Below are 24136 nucleotides of genomic sequence, written 5' to 3'. Positions count from 1 at the left end.
CCGCTCTTTCCCACTTTTCTTACATTCCTTGTTGCGTGGTTGGGGAGGGGGGAGGGGGGCTCGATAAAAAAAAATACCAAAACATTTAAAGTAAATTATGATGCATTCTCTTTCTCGCTACCTCTTTTTTTCTCTCTGAGCATTATAGATATATACATATATATATATATATATATATATGTTCACATACATTTCTCTTGATTTTGATTTTCTCCTTTTCTATAATACGAGTGGATACCATTTGGACTAAATCTGCTGCAGGATATGTTTTCGAAAATTTCTTATTAATTCATCGCCCCTGTCGTATAATGGATTTATTTTTAAATGCATTTACTATTAATTGTGTTTTTCTTATTCCGACCATTCGCTTTTCTTTGTTTTTGTTTTCTTTTTTGTTTTTTTTTTTTCTCTTTTTCGTTCTACAATTCATTCCATACGAAGATATTAACAGGAAACACACACATATTAAGAATGAGTCCGTGTTAAGATTTCCTACAGACAAAACTCGTACTAACACTATTCGAATATTGGAATTATAGGTGAAGTTGGCCAGTCTTCCTCCTCCTCGGAACTAATACTTTCGGTTCTGCAAAAAATAAATCAGAGAAAAAAGAAAATCATTTTTAAACGAAATATATATTAGTTTCAAAATCAGCACTTTTCAGCTTTTTCATACTCTAAACCATTTGAGGCACAGAGAGAGTAGACTCTCTCAGTACACTCTGAGTACATATTAATTTTATACAAACGCATGTAACACCAAGAAAGGATTAAAAGAGATCTGCCCATTCTATTATATCGATGGGTTCAGCATCACTTGCTGAATTCATTTAAAATTGTCTGTCCGTCGGATCTCTGTCGATATGTTCTTGTGTCCAAAGTTATGGATGGCAAATTTTCGAATATTTTGACGAAGTTTGGTGCACTGGCCTGTTTTGACTCTTTGGCAAACCCTACTGGAAACAAATTACTTCGACATTTTGCCAATCACTCCTCGTGTAATGGCTTCTTTAGCAGAAATTATTATACGAGAAAAATGTATAATTTTTCTTAAGCGATCTTGACATACTCAAAATATATGTGCAGATGAATCACTTGTTTGAACTTATATTCCATAGAATGGTTTCTACAACGAATAAGCCTTTAAAAGGCAAAGGTGTATATTAAAAAGAGTTATCGTATTTACCCAGAAAAGTAAGTCCTAAGGGTCAACTCTTAAAGCACCAGCATTTAAGGCTGTCGACTTTCCTGAAAACTCTAACGCACGCGAGATTTGAACCCTCTTCTATAAAACCGTTTTTCCGAAAAGTAAGCTTTCTAAGGACCTGGGTCTTAATATGTCAAGATCCGTGACAGCAGTTTAATATAAAAATTAGTTGTACAAAATTTGGACCTAGTACGTCGATTTTTTGGAACCCAGACCGTATAAGGATTATAATTACAGGGCAAAAAAGACCAATTTTCCATATTACAAAGTAAAAATTAGTTTGTGATAGCAACTTGGCATCAAAATTAACTGCACAAATTGTTTGGTTGGTTAATTTTTTGCACGCTACCCCCCACATGCAAGGGTTTTGACGAAAGGTAAGCCCTAATTATTAGTACTTTACGACAAAAATATGTAAAGCATGATAAGATTGTATGTCAACGAAATTTAATTATCTAAATTTCTATCATGTTGTAGACTTGGTCTCATAAAATATATGCCTTTAGAGACGAACAAGATCTAATTTTTAATACATTACCACAGAATTAAGAATTGTGTTGGACGATATGCTGGTAGGGTGTTTCGTAGCCCTACTCGTCTAAAGAATAATGTTTTTACCGGTTTGTTTATAGTGAAGGTCTGTTCAAAGAAGAGAATCGTTTTTAGTCCCACGGCTCTAGTTTGGGAGTGAGACCAGTGTAGTTAATGCTTTTGAATTTTTTTTTTTTGAAGTTTTTTTAAGTCGAAAGTCAGTAAAAGACTTTGAGAAGCTATGTTACGGTATTTTGTAGGTTTCAGGAGACGGTTGCGTATAACTTGTTCAATTCGTTTCTACGGCAGTACACAGAATTTGCTGGTTCACGTGAACACATCCTAATACGGATTAGTTGACGTTTTGGAAGATAGCCGTTAATTGGCTGTTAATTGGATATTTATATTGCTTTCAATTATCGATAGCATCCACACAAGCCCTCAATGGGTGCCAAGAAATTCTAGAATAAATTTTTAAACTAACACATATGTCGTTTCCTTGTCAATGCGGATATATGTGCAATTCCTTTCACTCTCTTAGCTTTGTGTACGTTAAACGAAACAATGGAAAATTCAGTTCACGTGATCGCTTCATAAAGTAAAAAAAATCGAAACAAAGCCAATAAACACTTTTTTATTAGCTTTAAATAGCAGAAAAACCATATGTTAAACTTGTCACGAGAAACGAATTAAAGCAAATATCTTTAGATATATAAAAGCAGACCTAAGCATACGTAACATACGGTCTTCATAACACAGAAGCTTGAATAAGCAAAACGCAAGCGACACGCAGTGTGAGAAAAAAGAAAACTTACCGCGATCGGCAGCTTTCATCAATTGCATTAGAAATGCCTTCCTGTATGGTGGGCAGGTCGGAGGTGAAGCGATTAGTGGGACGCAAAACCCGTAGAGTACGGCTGGAAAGCTTCCAGACTAAACGTTGCTTATATGGCTGCTTGTTTTGACCATTGTAATGAGATAGAATGCCCGAGACAATACTAAAACCACATGTGAAAACACGATCTGGGATCTGAAATTTTATAATTACACTTATGCGGATAAAATATACGAAGCAAAACATAGATAAAGTGTTTGCAAAAATTGTGATCACTTTTTCACTTGAAAGAGGCAGTTATTGTGGAAAATTGGTACATTGGTATTAATCAAAATAGGGTCCATCATTTTCTACAATATTTTATAATATTTTTGACAACATGGCGAAATCATGTCGAAAGAATTTACATTGGTTTCACAGCGATCCACCCATCAATCCATTTCCGCACTTTTTTCAATTTTGCGCACGCGCGTGCCAGTCGAGTCATGCTGCATCAATCTAAACATGCGGTAAACAGGAGGCGCCACGTATGGGGAGTACGCTAGGTATATGGGTGAAGCAGAACTTCCCATTCGACTTGCAGCCTGGACAACTCTTGTAACAAGTGGCCAAAAAATGGCATTTTCGGTCAATTCGTGTCCTCACTCTTAAACCGTTGAAACCAAAATCGACAATTGGGATATGGTGGAGCAACGTCAACATAAGTTTTTGGACATGTTCGATGGACTTCGGCAGCAGACCTCTTCAAATAAACAAGAAAAGTAATGAAGGCGGAAGAAGAAGAATTTTGACGTCTTCAAGATTAGCGTTGGCGTACGCTGAATAAATCGACAATATTGAATGGAAAACTGTTAGTTTTATAGAGGAAAGTCGAAACTATCAAATTCAACTGTTATGTACACTGGTATTTCCCATTTTTTTTATAATTTTTACCTATAGAAGTCGGTGATCAAAGTTTTTACAAACACCTAATAAATATATATAGTTTTTCTTTTTGTCGCAACGACAAACTTAACTTACACCCATGTACTGTTGCAGAAACAGTATGTAGTCAAAGACATGCTTTAGTTCGGGACTGCCGCGAGTATATGACTCTTTAATGTGAAAATCCAAATGAAGGCAAATTAATACTAAAGCCAATGTGGACGGTGTTATGACTGTGGTCTTAACATCACACAATAGTATCTCTAAACGATTTTCCAATTCCTCGAGTTTTATTAGCTGTTGATAGAACTCGTAGAACTGACCGCCAATTTCTTTAGCTAAATGATGGAAGAGAGCGTAATAAATGCGCAAATAGCTGACCGAAGTAATAGGTACATGACCCATTTGTACTCCCAATTTGCTAGCAATTACACCGGCCATGCGTTCCAAATCGCCAGCGGTACAACCACACTAAATAACAGAATATGGATCAACAACAAATAACGTAAGCGAATAAGATTTTTAAATGAAAATTTCACTCACTTGAGATATTGTAACCAAATCTTCGGCGGGTATTAGCTTCAGGTTTAATTGTTTAATGGCCAAATGGAAACTGGCTACACTCATGCAAGCCATATGCTTAGGCTTAACAGCCATACGATCCAAGAAACGATCAACTAAACTCATGGCCGAAAACAGAACGTCGGAGGGTAACTCATACCAGATTTTAAGGCAACGTAAAACATAAGCCGATCCATCTCGACCACCGGCCGTAACTTCACGCTATAACCATTAAAAAAAGATTTATTTAATTTTAAACATTTGTGAAATGAAAGATAATTTAAATTATTTTTCCCCGAATTTTACCTTTGATTCCTTGGGCAGCAATAAAACTGTATGATATTTATCCTGTAGAGCATCATATTCCTTGAGCGTATTGTAAAGTTCCTCGGTTGACATTTTTAGAAGTTCATCTTCCACATTCCCGTTATTGTTATTATTATTGTTGCTGTTGTTGTTGTTGGTGTTGTTGTTGTTAGTATTATTATTGTTGTTATTATTATTATTATTTGAATTTTCTTTTTCATTGTCCGTTAACGAAGGCTCCATGGCTTGGTCCATATGATTGTTGTTAGGGATTTTTTGTTGCTCCTGTTCCAGTTTATACTTCTGATAGTCCAAACCAGCAGCACCCGGTATTCCATTCCGGCCCTCGTCAGACATCTTTATCCACTCAGCTTGCATCTCTTGTGTTGTATGGCTGCCGCCATTAACCTCAATAATTGTAGAATCTATTGTTGCTGCCGCTATAGCTGCAGCGACGGTGTCGTTTGTCTGCGATTCTTGTTGTTGCATCATTTGAGCATTCAATAACATTTCACGAGCTTTGGCCGAAGTTGTTGCCTGCTCTTGATCCATTGCATTGATTTGCAGACGGGCAGGTATTGAGATATCCACTTCTATTAGGTTTTCCGGCTTAACCGACAACGCCATCGATGACCTCTGCTGCATCAACTGCTGCTGCTCCTCCAAAACGCTGCTAAAATTGCAATTCCGACTGATCTGGCTACGATGGTTATACAAATCGCTGCTATATACTTGCTCTTGCGGAATGCAATGATATTGTGGCTGGTATTGCTCTTCCTCTCGGCCGTTAAGCGTATTTGAAAAACCACTATCAGCGGCGGCGTAATTGGTGGCAGCAGAGTAGCGTACAGGGACAGACATTGTGAGGGCTGGCCTAGTACCTATCGTTATATATATGATATATATAGATATAGATATATATATATATATATATGTATATATATATATATTTGATATATATGTATATGTGTGTATGTATGTATGTTCCGAAAATTCGAAAATACCTTTCGAAACTTTAGGAATTTTCGATACAAGTTTTCTAGGCCGTTTAGTTTCAATTATTTCGTACGTTCGCCCAGTGTAAAAGCTCAGTGTTGTGTTTATCGATTTTATTTACGTGAGACAGGGAAAACTTTTGCTTTGGCTTAAAAATTTCCTTTCTCAGCTCAATATCAATCAATTAATTGGAATTACTACAAATCTCCTTTCTCTTCGCTATGCGATCGATGACGATGATGATATCTTATATATACTTTAAAATTTGTTACCTTTGAATTGTTTGCTACTTGTTTTGTACACACCGGTTGATGAGACGACAAATTCTTTGAACAAAGTTTCCGAATATTGTCTATGAATATATTATATATTAAATAAAAAAAAATTCTCAACAACCTTAGTACAATTCTTTTTCTGTTTTGATAAGTTTGACGCGACGCCTGGTATCTGGTGTCGGCTGCCTTAACAGAAAATAACAATTTGCAAACAATAAAACAACGCAAATGCAATTAACTTTATATGCCAGCGGAGACCCTTCTTCTCAGTTCCCGTCAGTTAATGGCTTCTTTTTTGAAAAAAAAAGCACAAATTATGGTTTATTATGTGAGCCCTCTCAGCTATTTACGATAATAAACACTTGCGCTTTTTATCTTTCGACTAATGTCTGTGTACCTGCGTGCAATAAACTGTTTTAAATTTACTCTTATCGATTGCCTTTGTAATACCTAATCTGTGAAAGTTGAAAAATTTTCAAAAATTAATATTTAAAATATATTATAATGAATACATAAAAATCCATAATATATATTAGTTTGGGGAAAAAGAAATCCATTATTTTTATATGAACTTCAGGACTTTATTTAACTTGCTTGGGATTGTCCGATTTGGGTCAAATATGCACCGTTTTGTTGTACGATTTGTTGCCATTTTAAAGGTAACTTCAAAATGCCCCTCTCATAGAAGTCCTGGTCTCTATTTGCAAAAAACTCTAGTAGTCGATTTTCACAATCCTCCCTAGATTCCAATTTTTTATCATTAAAGAAATTTTGCAATGCAAGAAAAAGATGATAATCGCTTGGTGCCAAGTCCGGACTGTATGGCGGATGCATTAAAACCTCCCAACCAAGCTCCCGAAGTTTCTGGCGAGTCACTGTAGATGTGTGTGGCCTAGCGTTGTCCTGGTGGAACACGACACCTCTCCTGTTGGCCAATTCTGGCCGTTTCTGGTCAATCGCTATCTTCAAACGGTCCAGTTGTTGACAGTAGAGATCAGATTTTACCGTTTGGCCGTATGGAAGCAACTCATAATAAATAATCCCCTTCCAGTCCCACCAAATGCATAGCAAAACCTTCCTGGCCGTTTGAGGTGCTTCACCGCTCTTTGACCACGATCGTTTTCGCACAGGGTTATCGTATGTGATCCATTTCTCATCTCCAGTCACCATCCGTTTAAGAAATGGGTCTATCTCATTCCGTTTGGCCAAGACTTCGCAGATGGAAATTCGATCCATCATGTTTTTTTCTGTTAATTGGTGTGGCACCCATCCAGCTTTGTGTAAATGGTTTAAAACTGTTTTATGGACGATTTTTAGCTCCTGGGCGATGTTACGACTGCTAACATGCCGGTCAACTTCGATCATTTCTCCGATTTTATCGACATTTTCGACGACCGGCCTGCTTGTGCGAGGTGCATCTTTAACACCAAAAATTCCTGAACGGAATCTACGAAACCAAAATTGCACATCGCTGTCACAGTATCGGAACCATAAACACCATCCACAATTTTAGCCGCCTGGCTTGCATTTTCGCCTTTCTCAAAGAAAAACTGTAAAATGTACCGAATTTTCTCTTTGTTCACTTCCATTTTTAACACGCTGTAACTCACAACTGAATGCACCAAACAAAAAACAGCAAAAGAATTTTTTTTACTGCGAAATGTCACCTTTCCATAAATCTGAAATTGTTTGATCTATACTTTACGAGAAATCTATCAGTGCAGCTATCTACCGAAAAAATAATGGATTTTTTTTTCCCCAAACTAATATATATATATATATATATATATATAAATAAATGGGTAAAAATTTGTGACCTACGTAATATTGCAAATGGTATTCTAAATATTAATATTGCATTTTAAAAATTAATTAATACCTCCGTTATGTGGGAGCAGAGTTTGATACCCACAAGAATTTCCAATATATATATATATATATGCGCTTACACGCACACCGGGACCTATCTGTGTACATATATTTATATATATGTATATATATCTACATATATATATATATATACCTTGGTATCCCATACCATATTATTGGTCCGAGCCAATCATAGGTAAGGCGGCGTGTATAGGCATTAAATCAGCCCGTGCGGTAAATAAGTTCCGTCCGTCCCCTAATCACCATTAGGGTTTTTGGACGTATATTCCAAGTAGTGTATACGTCTTGTGAAGTTTTTTTGGGGTAAAGATGATGGTTATGGGATACATATTAATATTTTATATATATCTATACACACATATATATGCTTGCATGCATGTATACATTCTACATACACATATGAATATGTATGCGTACATATATACATCAATGTACGCGTACATAAATATATATTTACATGTGTAACACTATGATGGACAGAAAGATGTGGAGCAAAGGATAGGAAGCGCGCACAGCCTACGTGATGTATGCCTATAATCGGTTGGTGTTTTGCTTTCGCCAACTAAGCACTCACTATAGCTACCACCAAGTGCTCTCTATTGCACTGATATTTGAACCCACTATATATTTACTTAGTAATTGCGATTGAGTTAAAGCATTTTAATCAGGCAAATTCAACCATTTTACTCAATACAATACCACACTTGTTCTAATCATGTACTTCGTTACTTTGTAAAGTTATTCAGTTTTCATATGAACCCCTTGAAGCCATGGAACGACCTGGCGAAAATATGGTAAAATAGATTTTCTTGCTCTACATGGAATACATCTTATTGTGACATAAAACTGCACTTTCAGAAGAACTCTCATAGGAGAAAAGGAAAACTATACCTGCTCGTTCGAAACTGAGAATATATATATATATACCCAGTCCCTACTCTGGACTTACCTTCATTATAAAACACTAACAACCAGGCTTTGTTCTCGTATGAAGACCCATACCGCCTGAGTAGAGAAGACCGTAAGAGCTGCGACTGCCAAGCTATTGTTCGCGGGTTCAAAACTCAACTTTCTTTTGTCGTGACTATAACGAGTGCTCAGCCAGCAAAGGCATAATACTTATCGATTGAGCACAAGCCCACTAAGCAGCGGTCATCAGCTTCTTGTTTCTTTTTTTTTCCTCTCTTCTTTCTGACAGTCACCATGTTATAAGCATAATGGACATGCCCTAAGCGGTTCGTTGTAATAAGACACTTCGGGACACTTTTTAAAGGAAAGAGGGACATACTATTAAAAGTTGCAAATTGCAACCTATAAGTTGAACACAATAATAATTCGCCAGAGATTAAAGGAACAGATTGACAGACATTCTTAAATCGGGGCTCAAAGTATGAGTAAAACATCCGATTCAAACGTTTTATATCAGTGTAATATCGTGAAAAGCTTATCACTTAACGATTTTTATCGAGATATTATGGAAATTGCGATTTTATTATTTAAGGCGTTGTATGCAGAGAGATCGTAAAAATAGTCCGCTCAAATTAATTTTCAGCGGAGTTCATGCCTGGGCCAACACATGTCAGCATAGCAAATTTCTCTAAAGAGAGATGTCGGCGGTGTATTTAAATATATTCAGTAAATAATTTCCAATCGATCGGTATAATATAAGGTGAGCCTATCTCAAGCCCTTCTAGATATTGCAAGCAGTCACACAAACTATGTGCTCTTGCTATTAGTAGCGCAGGGTATAACTGCAAAGCGTTTTGTTCGTTGTCAGACATGTCAGAATTTTCTAACATCTGCAACTTGGAAAGGAGTCTGTGTAATATTAACCAGGGCCCTCTAACATCTATGCCTAGCTAGAGCCGACATTACATTATGTTATTGAAACTTATAAAATGTGTTTTTTCCTTCATTTCCAAATTTTTGCAAATTTGCTTATCGCAAGATAGTACACAGTTGCGCAAACGAACAAATGCACAGACGCACAAACGGATATAATCAGTTACATTCCAAATTTGAAACTGGCCAAAAAATGTATATACTTTATGGGGCTTTTAAAACTTGTTTCTGCGCCTTGTAAAGTTATTGAAAAAAAATTAAAGTTTGATACACTATGTGGTAGGCGTGGTTAAATTTTTCCATTTTTGCACAACTGCTACACCATCGCCCATAGAATCCAAATTTTTGTACATATGCTATAGTTTATAAGTAGAGCAAAAAACCGCTCCATTTGAAAAACACTTTCTCAATTTATACGGTGCTGTGGGCGTATCCTTCGATCGAGTTGACCCATTTTCAATACTAACCATTATACTGCAAGAACTTCCAATGTTTCTACCAAATTTGAAGTCGATAGCTTAATTTTTGTGATCAGGGGAATACTGTTTACAAGAGACATTACGCAGACTGACGGATGGACATGCTTAAATCAATTCAGTATTTGATGGCAATCGAATTATATATACTTTGTGGGGTCCCCGATGTTTCGGCAAAATGAGTACACTTCCCATCCTCCGATGATGGGTTTGCAAAAAGAAAACTGCGAGTGCAAAGATTACACTTTAATGGCTATGACGAGTGCATGTGTGGATTGATTAGAGACCATTTTGCCTACGAGCTTTTCGGTAACCAATTTAAAGTTTTGCAACAAATTTTAGGTCAACGTCTTTTATAAATTCTAAACTACATTTTTCTTGACTATTATCAGCGCATAATACCCAACGCAATAGAACGGTAGCCGTCAATTCGGATAATATATACAAAATGTTAACTTTCTATTTCAAGTTTTATGATCTTAGAACGTTTCAACGAAAATCGTAGAATGAGTTTAAAATGCATGGCTGAACTGGGTTTTGAACTTTCAGCAAAAATGATAGTATTGATCTTGTTAAGGACGAAATCATAGGCGATACTGACATTACCAATAACTTAACAGATCACAAATGCAGGAAGAAAGAATCGAACTTTATGACAGGATTATAAATAACGATTCTAAAAGAAGTTTGTAGTTCCAAAAAGAACGCCGGTTGTGTATACCTAGCTGTAGCGATAGCTCAACTGATCGGACGATTTTCTTTGCAAAAACTTATCACCGACTACGTAGTAACAAAAAATATGCCAACATCTTCTCATCTTATCTTCGGACGACGAAAGTGATTAGGAACGTATACGAATACTACGAGCAGTAGTGAATTTTTTGCATTTAAAAAATTTATGAATGAATAAAATGAAATGTTTCCAAGCATTAATTATTTTTCATTAATTCCTACTGCCCTTGCAATAAAAGGGTAAATTAAGCTTTTGCGAATGTATGTAACACCCAAAAGCCCTTGAAGTAAGCCCGCACTTTTTACACCGATAGATTCATGATTACTTTCGATTTAATTTTGTCTATTCTTTTATTATTTTGTTATTCGACCTTTCTGAGTTCTGATCTAATCACTTTCAGCGTCACTTTCTCAATCGAACTAAACTCTTTCACAATTACTTTCCGAATCGATCTCAACTTGTCTGATCGTCCCGTTTTCTTTTGTTCTACCTACATAAAGCGATTTTTAAAATACTTTAACAAAACGTGCTACGCTAATGTGTTGTAGATCAAGGACGAATGATCTTGAGAACGTTTCGGATCGGATCACTTTTTCGCGCATTTCCTGTATAAGGCCTTATTTTGCAAAGTTGTTATGTGAATAACGTCGACGATGGTAATGGTCTGTCTTGCTCGACCAAGTCTTTAGTTGTTTTTGTTTTTAAAAAATTGGGAAAAATAAAACAATTTGATCAGCAGCTATTATTCAGCATCTAAAATTCGAAAATCTTACAGTAAAAAATTGCACCGAGAAAGACCTTTTTAACCAGTTAATTGCACCGATTCCTTTAGCGATGACAAGTATACTCGTCAAAACTATAGTAATGAAACTACTTGACGAAATGACAAATACGCATTAATAATGATAAACATTTAGCTACGACCAAAGCAAACTCTACCGCACTGAGATTAAAAGCAGCGAAGACTGTCTTAGTAGTCGCGATTCTTTCTTTCTCGGCGGATAATATTATTATTGACAAACACACATTAATTATGATAGAATTTTATGAGAAAATCCGCCAAGAACGGATGGACGGATCATAACGTATATACTCGTCGTACACAGTGAACTGGCTAAATGGATCCCTTATTCATGAAAACCAAAAGAAATTATATTTTTTTACAAGCATTTGGAACAACAACTTAATATATTTCTTTCTTGTAAAGGATGAAATGAAACACCTAATTATATCCGGATAAAAAATTCAATAACACAAAGCAATAAATGACACGATCAGCAAATTCAACGCATGAACTGAAATGAATTCGTTCTATCACGTTTAACGAAAATTAAGTTAATAATCGAAAGAGACAAGGTTAATTAGGTCTCGAAGCTGGTTTGAGGAAAGCAAAATATTTTCTTTACTTGAAAAGAGGGCACTTTTTATGCAGCCATAAAGTGATAATTGCCCTCATTAAGGACGAAATCTTATATGAATTCATCATTCATTATTATCTCAAGTGACCCAAAAACTGTTGCAATAATCATTCAGTCCCTTTCCCCCTATCTTGAGAAACTTTTCATGATCTTATCTATTATACAAATATTAAATTTTTTATGTAAATCATTACTCACTAATTACTATCAATAAATAAAGAAAACTTTCACCTTGATTTTCATATATATCCCCCTCCCCTCCTCCACCAACATATGATCACTTATATTTCAAATCATTTCCCAAAATTCAATTTCTTTCTTAAGCAACTATTTTCATTCATTCAATTCATTGAAAAACGTAGAGAGTAAATGAAATGAAACTAAAATTATTTGTAATTGAAATTTTTCTATGAAATTTTCTCTTTTATAAGTTGAAAAATAGTAGAGAACACAACACCTAAACTAATAAGTCTACGAAGGTGCTATTGAGATAAAAACAAATCCTATAAAGTTCACTGACACTTTCAAATAATTTATAATATTTATTTATTGTGCTGTGTTGTTTTCAACAATATATAAAAGTAAAAATTTCATAAACGTTTTCTATTTTTAGTGCGCCCAGTACGTACCGTATATTATTTCGAATGTTTTTTCTTTAATAAAAAAAACAAAAGCTTATCAATTTTTAAATATGACATGCATGACTTGCATTCTACCTGTAGTCAGTCACGAGTGGAAACAAGTAATAAATAATTTCATCTTATATTTATAAGTAGTTGCACTGTATGAACATTTCTTATAACATTGGTTTTTTTTTTTTTTTTTTTTTTTTTTGGTGAAAGACATAGTTCGAGACTCCATAAGATGTCTTCTTGTCCTCATGGCATCAGTGTTAAGTATGTCGGACATCCTCCTGTGTTCTTGTCAATACTGATTTCATCCACATGAGTGGCCGAGTAGGTAAGAATCGCGACTACCAACTCAACGTTCATTACTTTAAATCTCAGTGCGGTAAAATTTACTTCGATCGTAGCTTTGCTGAGTGCCCAATTGGCCTTTACCTGCTAGGGGCAACTAGGTTATAATCATCACCACTTCGCTATTTCCTTCTCTTTTTTCTCACTTCTTTCCAACGATTATCGTGTTACATGAGTAGGGGACATCCCCTGAATGGGATGGTCATATCAAAACAAAATTTTTACGAAATATTTTTTTTCATTCGCCTCAAATGTTTATGACGAGTATTTACATCGTGATCCACCCATCCGTCCATCCGTCCTATTCCGTGTATTTGTCATAACAATGAATCTTAAAAAATATTGTCAATTCGTTTGATTAGAACCATACCATACCTACCCTGGCATAGCTAAAGAACTCGACCCAGCTAACACTACTTCTACTACTGCCAAAGGCCGAAATTGATCTAAAACTTCCTATAATTATGCCACAAATGCTGTCGTAACGACGTAACGATATAATCCAGCTGATCCATAACCTAGGAAAACTTTGATCGTAACCAATGATCCAATACAGCAAATATTAGTCTAGAATTTTCTACAACTGTATACCAAAGCGGACTGAGGTTCTCATGAAAGTTTTCGATTGGCCCGTGACTATATTCTGAAATGAATAGAAGCTAATATCCCCAGCAATGAACATAGTAAATTTTACTTGCAAGCTTCCTACAAATCGGTATCAATATCATCTGAACGTCTACCTTAAAAAAGATCACGATTCACAACGAGCTCACACAGGGATAGATAACAACGTGAGTAACTGTTGCCCATTTAGTTTTTTATATCATTTCCCGCTTTTTCATCAAAACAAACATTAAAATAGAAAGCTTAAATGGTCTTTGCTGAAGTCCGCAATCAAGCAATTGCGAATAGGATGATAAATAGATAGCTTTCTTGCTCTTCATTTGTTTAATGAAAATTGATCTAAATAAAAAAAATAAAAAAAATTTGCTCAAATCTCAGCAAAAACCAAGGCAGATAAGAAATTTTAATAATTTACAAAATCAAACAGGCGAGACTTAACTGTGCATTATCAGCGGATGATAGAATCATTTGAGCTTCGAGTTAAAATAAACGAAATACGAAAACAAAAAACAAAGAGGCAGACATTTGAGAAGTATGAATATCTCAACAAAAGCAAAAAAAAGCAGAAAAAAAGATGAATATTTCAAGAAACGCAAACACTATTTCAATATCTAACAAGTAAGAAAATTATATTCGGTCATGACCGAATCTTTTATACCCATCACCGTTATCCTAGAAAATGGGAGACAAGTAAAAAAACTAAATTTTCAGTCTTATTATAGTATGGAGTGGGCGCGGCAGATTTTTTCTATTTTCGAAATGAAAGTTTTGTGGGCATAGACGTATGGGCATAGCTGGCGTGTGTCCTTGGAAAAGCTTAAGTCACTTGCAAATTCTTTTGCAAATTTATAGGCGATACATTCGTTATCGCTAACCGGAGAATGTTTGCCACGGATACTTCGCAGCTGTGCAGACAGATAGATGGACAGGCGAACAGACATACATGTTTATGTCCATTCCGAATTTGAAAGTGGCCAAGAATTCATATACTTTATGGAGTTTTTGAAGCTTTAGTTTATGAATAATGAGCAAAAACCGCTCCCTCCCTTTTATCCCTCTTGAATCAGAGGTGTTCCCAGTTTTCGTGGTAATGTGGGCCCCTCGACCGACTTACTTCATTTTTAACACCAACCTGCGTGCAGGAACTTCCGATGTTTCTGCTAAATTTGATGTCGAGCTTCATTTTTGCAGCCAGGGGAATGCTTACAACATATGGATGGGCACACAGACGGACATGCTTAAATTAATTTAGAATTTGATCAAGAGTATATATACTTTGTAGAGTCTCTAATGCTTCTTTCTCGGCGTTGCAAACGTCTTGACAAAATGAGCATACCCATCACCCAAGGGTGAAGGTAAGCACAAAAAGCGAAGGTTTCATATTTCATTATTGAACATCTGTGAGGCAAATATGCTGCTACAGCAACATGTCAGCTGTTGACAAGTTATTTAAGGATCTACAAACATGTCAGCTGTTAAGAAAATGATCTAAACAATACATATATACATATAATCTTGAGACTTAATTTTAAACATTTCATACATATTTTCAAATTCTTTGAAATCTAAAATCAGTATTGATGAAAATTTGGTTGAGATGTAGATTTGTTGAAATTATTATAATAAAACGTCTCAGTGATGGTACATGTCTAAAATTTACGCAGGGCCGTAGATAATTTTCATTTATGAAACGAATTTGCAAAAGCTTTTCGATCAGAGAATTTACAGTAGAAATATTTAAAATTTATTTGCTTTCATTACGAAGGTCTCATTGTTTCTAAGAGATTTTAGCTTATTGAAAGAATTGAAATGAAATTGAAAAAAATTTTCTGATGCAACTTTAAAAAAATTACGTGAAACTAAAAACAAAGAAACAAAAAAGAAATCAACGACAACAGAATCATGTACACTGTAAAATACGGGATTATGTTATGATGCGAGAATATGAAAAATACGCTGTAAAGTGCATGGAACAAGGTGGAAATATGTGAAATAAATGAAACAAACAAAATGTTGCAATGTTAGTTGGTTACAGATTTTAATTTATGTACACGCATTCGTAACGACCAAAATGCATATATTTACATATAATCGTAAATTACATATGCATATATATGTGCATATATGCAAGTATACATAAAGTTACAGCAATTTTTAAATTCATTTTTATTAGACCGAAAGACATTTCCTTCCCCCATTTGATTTAGTGGCAAAAAATTTAACTACTAACTTTTCAGATAAAATATATGAACACTAGACACTAACTAACTAAGCCCTCCTCTGTATGATATCGATAATAAGCACTTATACACATTAACAGCAGGCAATTTCTCTTTGTTTAGTAATCGACTTAAAAAAAATTTTTTTTTTCTATTTTAAGCACAGAAAACTTGCATATTTTAAATAAAAACTTACATTTCGTCAGCCATTGTTGTCTTTTGTTTTTTTTTTTCTTTAACACGCAGGGAATGTAAACACTGTATTTTATTGCACTTTGTTTTTGTGTAAGAAACTAAATGTTCTCAAAACTGATTGATATTAAAAAAGTGCCATTGACTTGGAAATGTTAAGTAAAACTCTTAAAAGTTATTTTATTGGTGTTGGTGTCTTTATGCTCATTAACTAATTTGTACTTAAAATGTTAATATTAAAAATTTATTATTATTATTATTATTAATTATCACAAATGTTACAAAAAATGCAACGAGTTTACTCCAGTTCTCACTTTCTTTTACTTTTCTTTAAATCCTTTCATTAGCCCTCCTCGTCCCTCCTTCAAATTTTGTATTAATAATTGAAGACTCCTTTGAAACAAAATTTTTTTTTTTTAATAAAAAATTTGCTTCAAATATTCATCATGACTGTCTGTTATCTGTGTTTTCCACTTAAAATAGGCAAAAATCGATTTTTTCTTTCCTCTGGGCTCAATTAAACATTTGTGTGTGTTTGTTTGACAGGCAATGGTTTAGGGGGGAATTTATTAATTAATTGCATTGATGTTTAAAGTAATTTTAAAAAATTGCATTATAGTGCACATTTGATTGTTTCTAACACATTTTCACATTAACTGTACAATAAATACACAAAAAAAAAAAAATAATAAAAAAGAAGAAACTTTTTTTCACTTTATATGTATAATACTAAATATATATATGTATATATATAAATATATATATATATATATCTATATATATATTATATGCAGATGTATGTTTGTTTTTCACTTCTCCGTATTAATATGTAACATAAAAAAATGTATTCTCCTCAATTGTCAAACAGAAACTAAACTGTATTCGATTAAAATAAAAATTTTTATGTATTCAAGTAAAGTAAAGCTGACGACTGACCATGAACAAGGGAACGTTATGAACAATTGAAACCGCTAAACAAACACAAACAATACACAGCTGTGCTGATACAAACACACGCACCCTCACTTCCTTCATAAGTGAAAATCATATTTTTATGTATATTTGGAGAAGAAACGAAATGGTAAAAAAACAAATATGGCTACCACATTAGTGTTACACTAAATTGAATCTGTTTCATTATCTGCTAGTATCGCGATACAATTTGCGAGAAGACAAAAGAACTTTGTTTGTTATTCTTGTTATAATGTTAATATTTACAGATTTTTTTGCACAAATTTTTTACTGATTTTATTCTTAATAAAATTTTTACTTTTATTAAATAAACTGATTTATAAGTGAAGATTCATTCTCCTAACTCAGTTCCATCGGCGATTATCTAATGCTTTACTATTGCACTTAAAGTTAAACCTTAAGCTAGTTTAGTTGAATCTGCAATGATCTTTGATACTAATTTAAAAAGATTATTACGGGTCTTTTTTTATTTATTTATATAGGCCAATATAAACAAGCTTGTTACAATAAATATATAAAAAAATAAATAAAAAAAATGTCATTATCAATGAACAATTTGCTTTGACTTTCACACTAAAATAGACATTTATCCATGAATTTTCTTAAAGTCAACTAGAAAATATTGAATTTTTCTTCGCCGCGCTAAGCAAGTTGTCTTTAAAAGCATAGCATCGTAATTCATATAAATTTTCAACCGAGAAAACAACCTTTATGGACACAAACACCTCATTTATGTGAACAACAACACATATAAAACCACCAACTCAAACTGAGAACAAGTAAGTAAATTATATTCGGTTGCGACCGAATCTTTTACACCCCATCACCGTGATCCTATATCAATTTATAAACAATCATTTGGTTGCGCCCCGGTTTATTATCAATTTATGCAAAACAATTTGGTCGTGATCAGCTGTTTTCCCAAGAAAGATTGAAAAGAAAGCAAAAAAAAAAAAGGAAAATATAGTAATAATATTGGTTGGGCAAAGAGATACAAAAAAAAGGTGTCCGCAGTTTTGATTGTAGGCGTGTTCTTTAACCTGTTTCATTCATACCGAGTTTAAAACTGGTCCACTGATTATATACTTTACAGGCTCTTTGAAGCTTGCTAGTGCACGTTATAAAAGTATTGAAAAAAAATTAAATAATAATATTGAGTAGGCGTGGTTAATTAGTCCTATTTATATATAGGTATTGCAGAACAGCATAGAATATGTGTTCAAATTTTTGTACATTTATTTACTGTAGCTTATGAGTAATCAGCTAATAACCAATTTTTTATTCCTCTTGAAAAACCGAAGTGTTCTCATTTTACGTTGCACTGTGGGCATGTCCTTCGAGGGATTTGGCCCATTTTCAGTAACAACTTGCTTATAGGAACTTCCAATGTTTCTGCCAAATGTGAAGTTAATAGCTTCATTTTTACGATCATGAGAATGTTTACAACTGGCTTTACATAGACGGACAGACAGCCAAAGGACCGACGATCACGCTTAAATCGAATCAAAATTTGGCGCTGATCGAAGATATATAAGTACTTTTTGGAGTTTCCTAAGCTCCTTCCCGTGCGTTGCAAACGATTTGACAAAATAAACGTACGCATCTGTCCTTCGTTGATAGATATAAAAAGCGAACAAAAGACTGTAAACGAAATATGAACAAGTAGATACGATTTGGAAGATCACCTATAAAACAAATAATAGTTTTCGTAGCATATTCAACTTATTAGCAAGAAAATAGAAAGACAGTTTTATTTGTTTTAATGGACAAATAAGACACACAAAAGATCTAACAACACACACACATCACGTTAACAAGGTTCTTAAAGTTTACACTCAAGTTCTATTGCGAATAGCCTTTTAGAGAGTTAAGCCAAGGGTATCATCTGGTGTCTATTATTATTTTTCCTCAAAAATCAAAATTTTAAACCAATTAATCTCTATTAGGAAAGCATTCGAGTATACCCTACAACACATGGTACAAACGTTTATGCGCACTTATGTAACACTGAGAAAGACTTTAGGTAGATCCATCATTCGTCATACTGATCGATTGAGAATTACTTTTGATTTAACCTTGTCTGTCCGTCGATCGTATCTTACATTTTATTATGCGTTCTATAAAGCGTAATTCAGAGTTGCTTTCCATTTAACCAGTTTTATCCGTTTGTCCGTCTGCCGATCTTATATTTTGTTATTCTACCTACAGAGCGTAATTCTTGAGATACTTGGATGAAATTTGGTACGCTAAAGTATTTCGGCTTAAGCATGAAGGCTATTGAAAACTGATCTGATGACTTTTCCCGCTACCTGCCCTATAATGCTTTAATTCGCAACTTCGTTGTACGAAAAAATGTGCAGTGGCATATGGCCGTGACCAGCTCCCATAGAGTTTTCACTTGTTTAACGTAACTAACGTCACCACTAAACGTGACACAAATAGCTTGTGCAGATATTTGCAATGTAAATGAACTACTTATTAGTGAGCAAAAAAGGTGAGACATTCATCCTGAAAACCATCTGACTGTCTCAGTAATGCACAAAAATCGCAATTTTTCTTGGGCCCATCAGAAATATTTACGAAATATTTTAATAGTTCTTTTAAATTATCCGTCGAATATGTCGATATTATATATACATTTTTATAAGTATGCATATTTTTTCTCGACATCGCCACACGACCAGTGTAATAAATTGAAGTCCTTACCTATATAAATGTGTCGCCTGTTTTATGCCTATGACTTTTAATGTTACTGCGAAACTTTAATCCAACTTAAACGTAATTTTGGAATTGAAAGGAAAGATTTTTTTTAACAAAAAGTTTTTAATCTGAAAACTATCAGTCAAAGACACAATCAAAAAAAGTTCTAGACAAACTCATAAATACATTTAACTGAATATGGAAATTTTGATCTAACAAGAGTGATAAGAAACAGTTGAGAAGGAACTGTGAAACAGATGTGACTTCTTTTGTGGAACTTCGAGATCTTTTAGGTATGTAACTGTTGAAAATCTCAGACAAATATTTGCTATTATGATCATGTGTTTTCGTAGATTAATAGTAGCAGTAGTAGTACTGATTATCGAATTAACTGTTTTAACCTCTTTAGCCATGGCACGTAGATTCGTCAAACACAGAGTATGGCCTTATATGAAATTAGATTGCAATGAAACGATTTAATAAAATGATAAAAATATTTCCTAAGATTTATTATTATGGCAAATACACATACTTAATTTAAGAGCAAACCTGACAAGTTCGGATGGATGGATAGGTAAATCACTATGTAAACGTCATACACATTTAACTGGTTAAAGTGAATCTTTAACGCTCGCTACCTTATATCATATGGAGACATTGTCAACGATTATGTTGATTCTGGCCAACTGGCATAATTTTTGGTACATTTGATTTATTGTACATTCTTTGAACACAGTAGGTAGTTGCGTTAACTTTGGCCACTGAATTCTACAACGATTTTGACCCTTCTCTACCTAAAATAAAAGTTTGTAATTTAATATTATTGAGATATTCAGCGTATGCAGGCGCTAATCGCATGGACCGATCAAAATTACATTTTCGACCTACAATACTTTTGCTGGTTATTTGAAGAGATCTGCTACCAAAGCCCATTGAAAACGTTCAAAAACTTATGGTAATGCTGCTCCATCTTATCCCAATTGTCGGTTTTGGTTTCAAGGTTTCAAAAGTGACGAAACGAGTTGACTGAAAATACTATTTTTTGGGCCGTTGCAGCAAGCGTTGTTCCAATTACACTGTTACGGCTCGAATGAGAAGTACTGCCACACCCAATTTACTCACCGGACATGGTGCCTTCTGAATATCACTTGTTCAGATCGATACAGCATGGCACGACTGGCGCACAGCTCCGTAAAGTTGAAAAAGTTCGAAAATGGGTCGACGATCGGATCGTTGTCTAACCAATACAAGTTCTTTCGACACGATATCGCCCAAGATATGGTAAAATGTTGTGCAAAATAATGAAAAACGTTTTGATTAATTTATATTGTGCTAATTTTTCTCAATTAATGCCTTTTTCAAAAAATGATCAAAATGAACACAAGCACTTATTAACTGCAGTTAGAATAAAACAATTTTAACTGCTCGAGCGTGTTTATGGTCTCATCGCAGTCATTTTCGCGTTAAATTATAAGAAGCTTCTTATAAATGTATGAGATATACTTCAAATTAATATCTGGTTCAAATCTTAAGAGAAAGAGGGAGATAGAATGGAACAACGGACATATGGACTTCGGTACCAATATAAGGTACACAAAACTTGCCCAACAATCTGTTAATTGTGACTGATTGGGATTATTTTTACAGAGCGATTAAAAATGGAATCATTTCGGTTGTAAGATCGTACACACATTCAACTTCTCCATTGCTCACTAACGACCGTTTTTTATATTATTACAAGCCATAGTAATTTTGTTAATTATGTATGCGAGAATCCTGTGTTTAAGTCTGATCTTGCGTTCGTGAATGTTCGGACAGACATGACTAAATCATGGCAAATAAGGACAAACATAATACAAACATAATCCGTCGGCGTTGGATATGAAGACAATCAAACTAAAGTTGGTTTTCCGAAATAAGTTGTAAAGCCATAAAGAAGGACTTTAATTAGTAGATCGAAGGTCAGAGAAGAAACAAGTTCGAATTGATTTCACTCTTGAAGCTGGTTGAAAAAACATGTATACAATGTAGAATCACGAATATATGCGTCAACAAGATTTAATAAATCTAATATACCTTTCGCTTTAGTCGCTACAATGATATTTTTGATGCTTTGATAATAAAACAAAGACAGCAACAAACAGCTGTTTCTGCATCATTTTCTAAAATGAAATACGAATCATGTCAACAAAATGAACTGAACTAAAAGAAAAAGCAAATAAATCTTTGATTTAATTCTTTTTGTCTTTATGTATACAAAGAAGCTCTTCATTACCCATACATCTGCGAAAGTATTTTCAATTTGTATGCGTGCCGTTATATATATATATATAAAGCTTTATTACAATCTCATTCATTATACACAATTATTTCGACTTCGGCTTAGTGACAAAGTAAACAATAAAATATGAGAGCAAAGAGGAGCCAAAGGCATAAAAATATCATTTGGAAGTAACAAGTAAACAAGTCATCAAAGATCCAAACATTAATATTTTAATGAACTTATTGCATACGGGTTTTAAAAAATTACTTAGGCCTTATTTCAATAATTTTCTCTAATATGAATTATTTTAATAGTAAGCTCCAAATTAATTCTTAAGATGAACATACAAACACACAAACATTACCGTAATAGGCTGAGAGGATTTTTAACAAAAGTGCATACAAATCTACAAAGCTCATTAAAAGTTGAATACACAAAATTAAAACACTGTAGTGAATCAAAACACAAACTGATCCAATTCGAACCATTTCCACTAGCGTTAATTTTGGGGCCAAAACATGTGGAAATGTCAAATTTCATCAAAATTTCTCAAAAATTATGTCAAAGAATATATGCCAGACAGACGGACAGACAAGCTAACGTCGAGCCCTCAATCGCTTGCATAATGGGCCAAAAATATATACATAGCGATTATAAATCTAAGCGAGACCACATAATTGTATAAATTAGTTACGTGATAAATAATGCGTACAGCCACACATACAAAAGAAAATTGTACCCTTCAAATAAAGCCCGCTTGATATTGAGGAATATTAGTTTCAGGTGCGAAATAGCCATGATCATTCTACGATATTTTTCCCCATATCAAAGTAGGATTGAATAATTCGCTTAAATGTGAATATAATTCTCTTGCTAATATTGCTACAGTGATATCGAAACTAATATTTTTAAAAGCCTCTCACCTATTTATCTCAGAAACATTTTTCTCAATTACGAAACTTTTAAAAACGTTTATAATTCCCTATATAAAAATGATTTACTTACTTCCTATCTTTGTATAAATTTCTATATCTTCATGTTGTTTTATAATTTTTGGTTGTAAAATGAGGTCATAATGTCAGATGTGTGTCAAAAAAGTCCAAATTACTTTTTCTTTCAAAGTGTTCTCTTCTTTTTTTTGTTGCAATTCCATTATAAATAAACAGTATCTCCATATATATATATATATATAAAAACTTGAATCTCCAACCTGCCAGAGACCACTTCTGCATCGTTATATACTCGAAGATTTAGCAATTCTTAATTCGTAACACACCCATTGATGAATTCGATAAAATATCGATTGGCAATTAGCAAAGTTATATAAAAGAAGGGCGTTCTCATCTGTGATAGTCTGACATATTATACTTTTTTCTTCTAATGCGAAGGTTTTTAACTGCATTATAAAAAGTGTTTTATTGAATGCTCTGCTTAAACGCAACAAATTGCCCACTTGCAATTAGTTATATAACATAGAACCACCATGTTCTAACATATTACTGAAGGCCGAACAGCCTTTGAACAAGTAACGTTTTCGTTTTACTAAAATATTCTTATGTCTTCATAATGTTTTACGTCCAAATTGCAATATTTAATAATAAAATTATCTTCACTCAATTTACGTAGGATCATATAATCCGATTATACGTAATATGGTAGCTCCCTAAAGTTAAAAGATCGTTTACGAAATTTTTACAAATTAAACTCTCACTAAAGGGTAGAACATCTGCTACTCTAATTTCCAACCTTAGGTTAGTTATTCATTTCTTTGGTGGTGAAATTTATAAAATTTTTGTTTGCTAAAGCTACACACATACAAAACACTATTATCTAAAATTTGCAGAAAATATGAAATTGCATTAATTTTGGACACCAGTTGGACAATCTTCTTAAAAAAGGAGCACTTGCTGCTTTAAAACACACAATGTTTCACGATAGATTACCAAATTGCAACCTGCTCATCTCACTTTTACCTAAGGGATTTTAACTTGTTTCACGTAATTTTCATTCCTCCGTGTACAAATTTAAATTGTTTAACCATTTTAAATCACTTACCCGGATGCTTCTGCAATTAGAATCAGTTTTTTTTTTGGTTTTCGAATCTAAACGGGGACAAAAGAAAAGTTTTCAACACGAATTCAACAAGAATTGTGACATGGAAGATTTCTAGACTTTGACAACTGCAAATTTTTACA

The 24136-nt window shown here is 33.9% G+C and overlaps 1 protein-coding gene across 2 annotated transcripts; it reads right to left on the bottom strand.

The window, feature by feature from the left end:
- Window positions 1–395: 395 nt before the first annotated feature.
- LOC119638077 (cyclin G) lies at window positions 396–24097 on the bottom strand. 2 transcript variants are annotated; one of them, XM_038034699.1, is made up of 6 exons: window positions 23997–24097; window positions 4365–5245; window positions 4041–4280; window positions 3594–3968; window positions 2554–2768; window positions 396–586 (listed from the first exon to the last, which is right to left on the bottom strand). In XM_038034699.1, the coding sequence occupies exons 2-6, from the start codon at window positions 5223–5225 to the stop codon at window positions 517–519; spliced, it is 1761 nt and encodes a 586-aa protein (XP_037890627.1). In that variant the 5' UTR covers window positions 5226–5245; window positions 23997–24097; the 3' UTR covers window positions 396–516. The 2 variants fall into 2 exon arrangements, with proteins under 2 accessions (XP_037890627.1, XP_037890628.1); XM_038034700.1 differs by lacking the exon at window positions 23997–24097 and adding an exon at window positions 16011–16528.
- Window positions 24098–24136: the final 39 nt, after the last annotated feature.

Source organism: Glossina fuscipes, unplaced genomic scaffold (genome assembly GCF_014805625.2).
Source record: "Glossina fuscipes isolate IAEA_lab_2018 unplaced genomic scaffold, Yale_Gfus_2 73, whole genome shotgun sequence".
In the NCBI taxonomy this organism is placed as follows: domain Eukaryota; kingdom Metazoa; phylum Arthropoda; class Insecta; order Diptera; family Glossinidae; genus Glossina; species Glossina fuscipes.
This window is presented reverse-complemented; position numbering and strand designations above follow the sequence as displayed.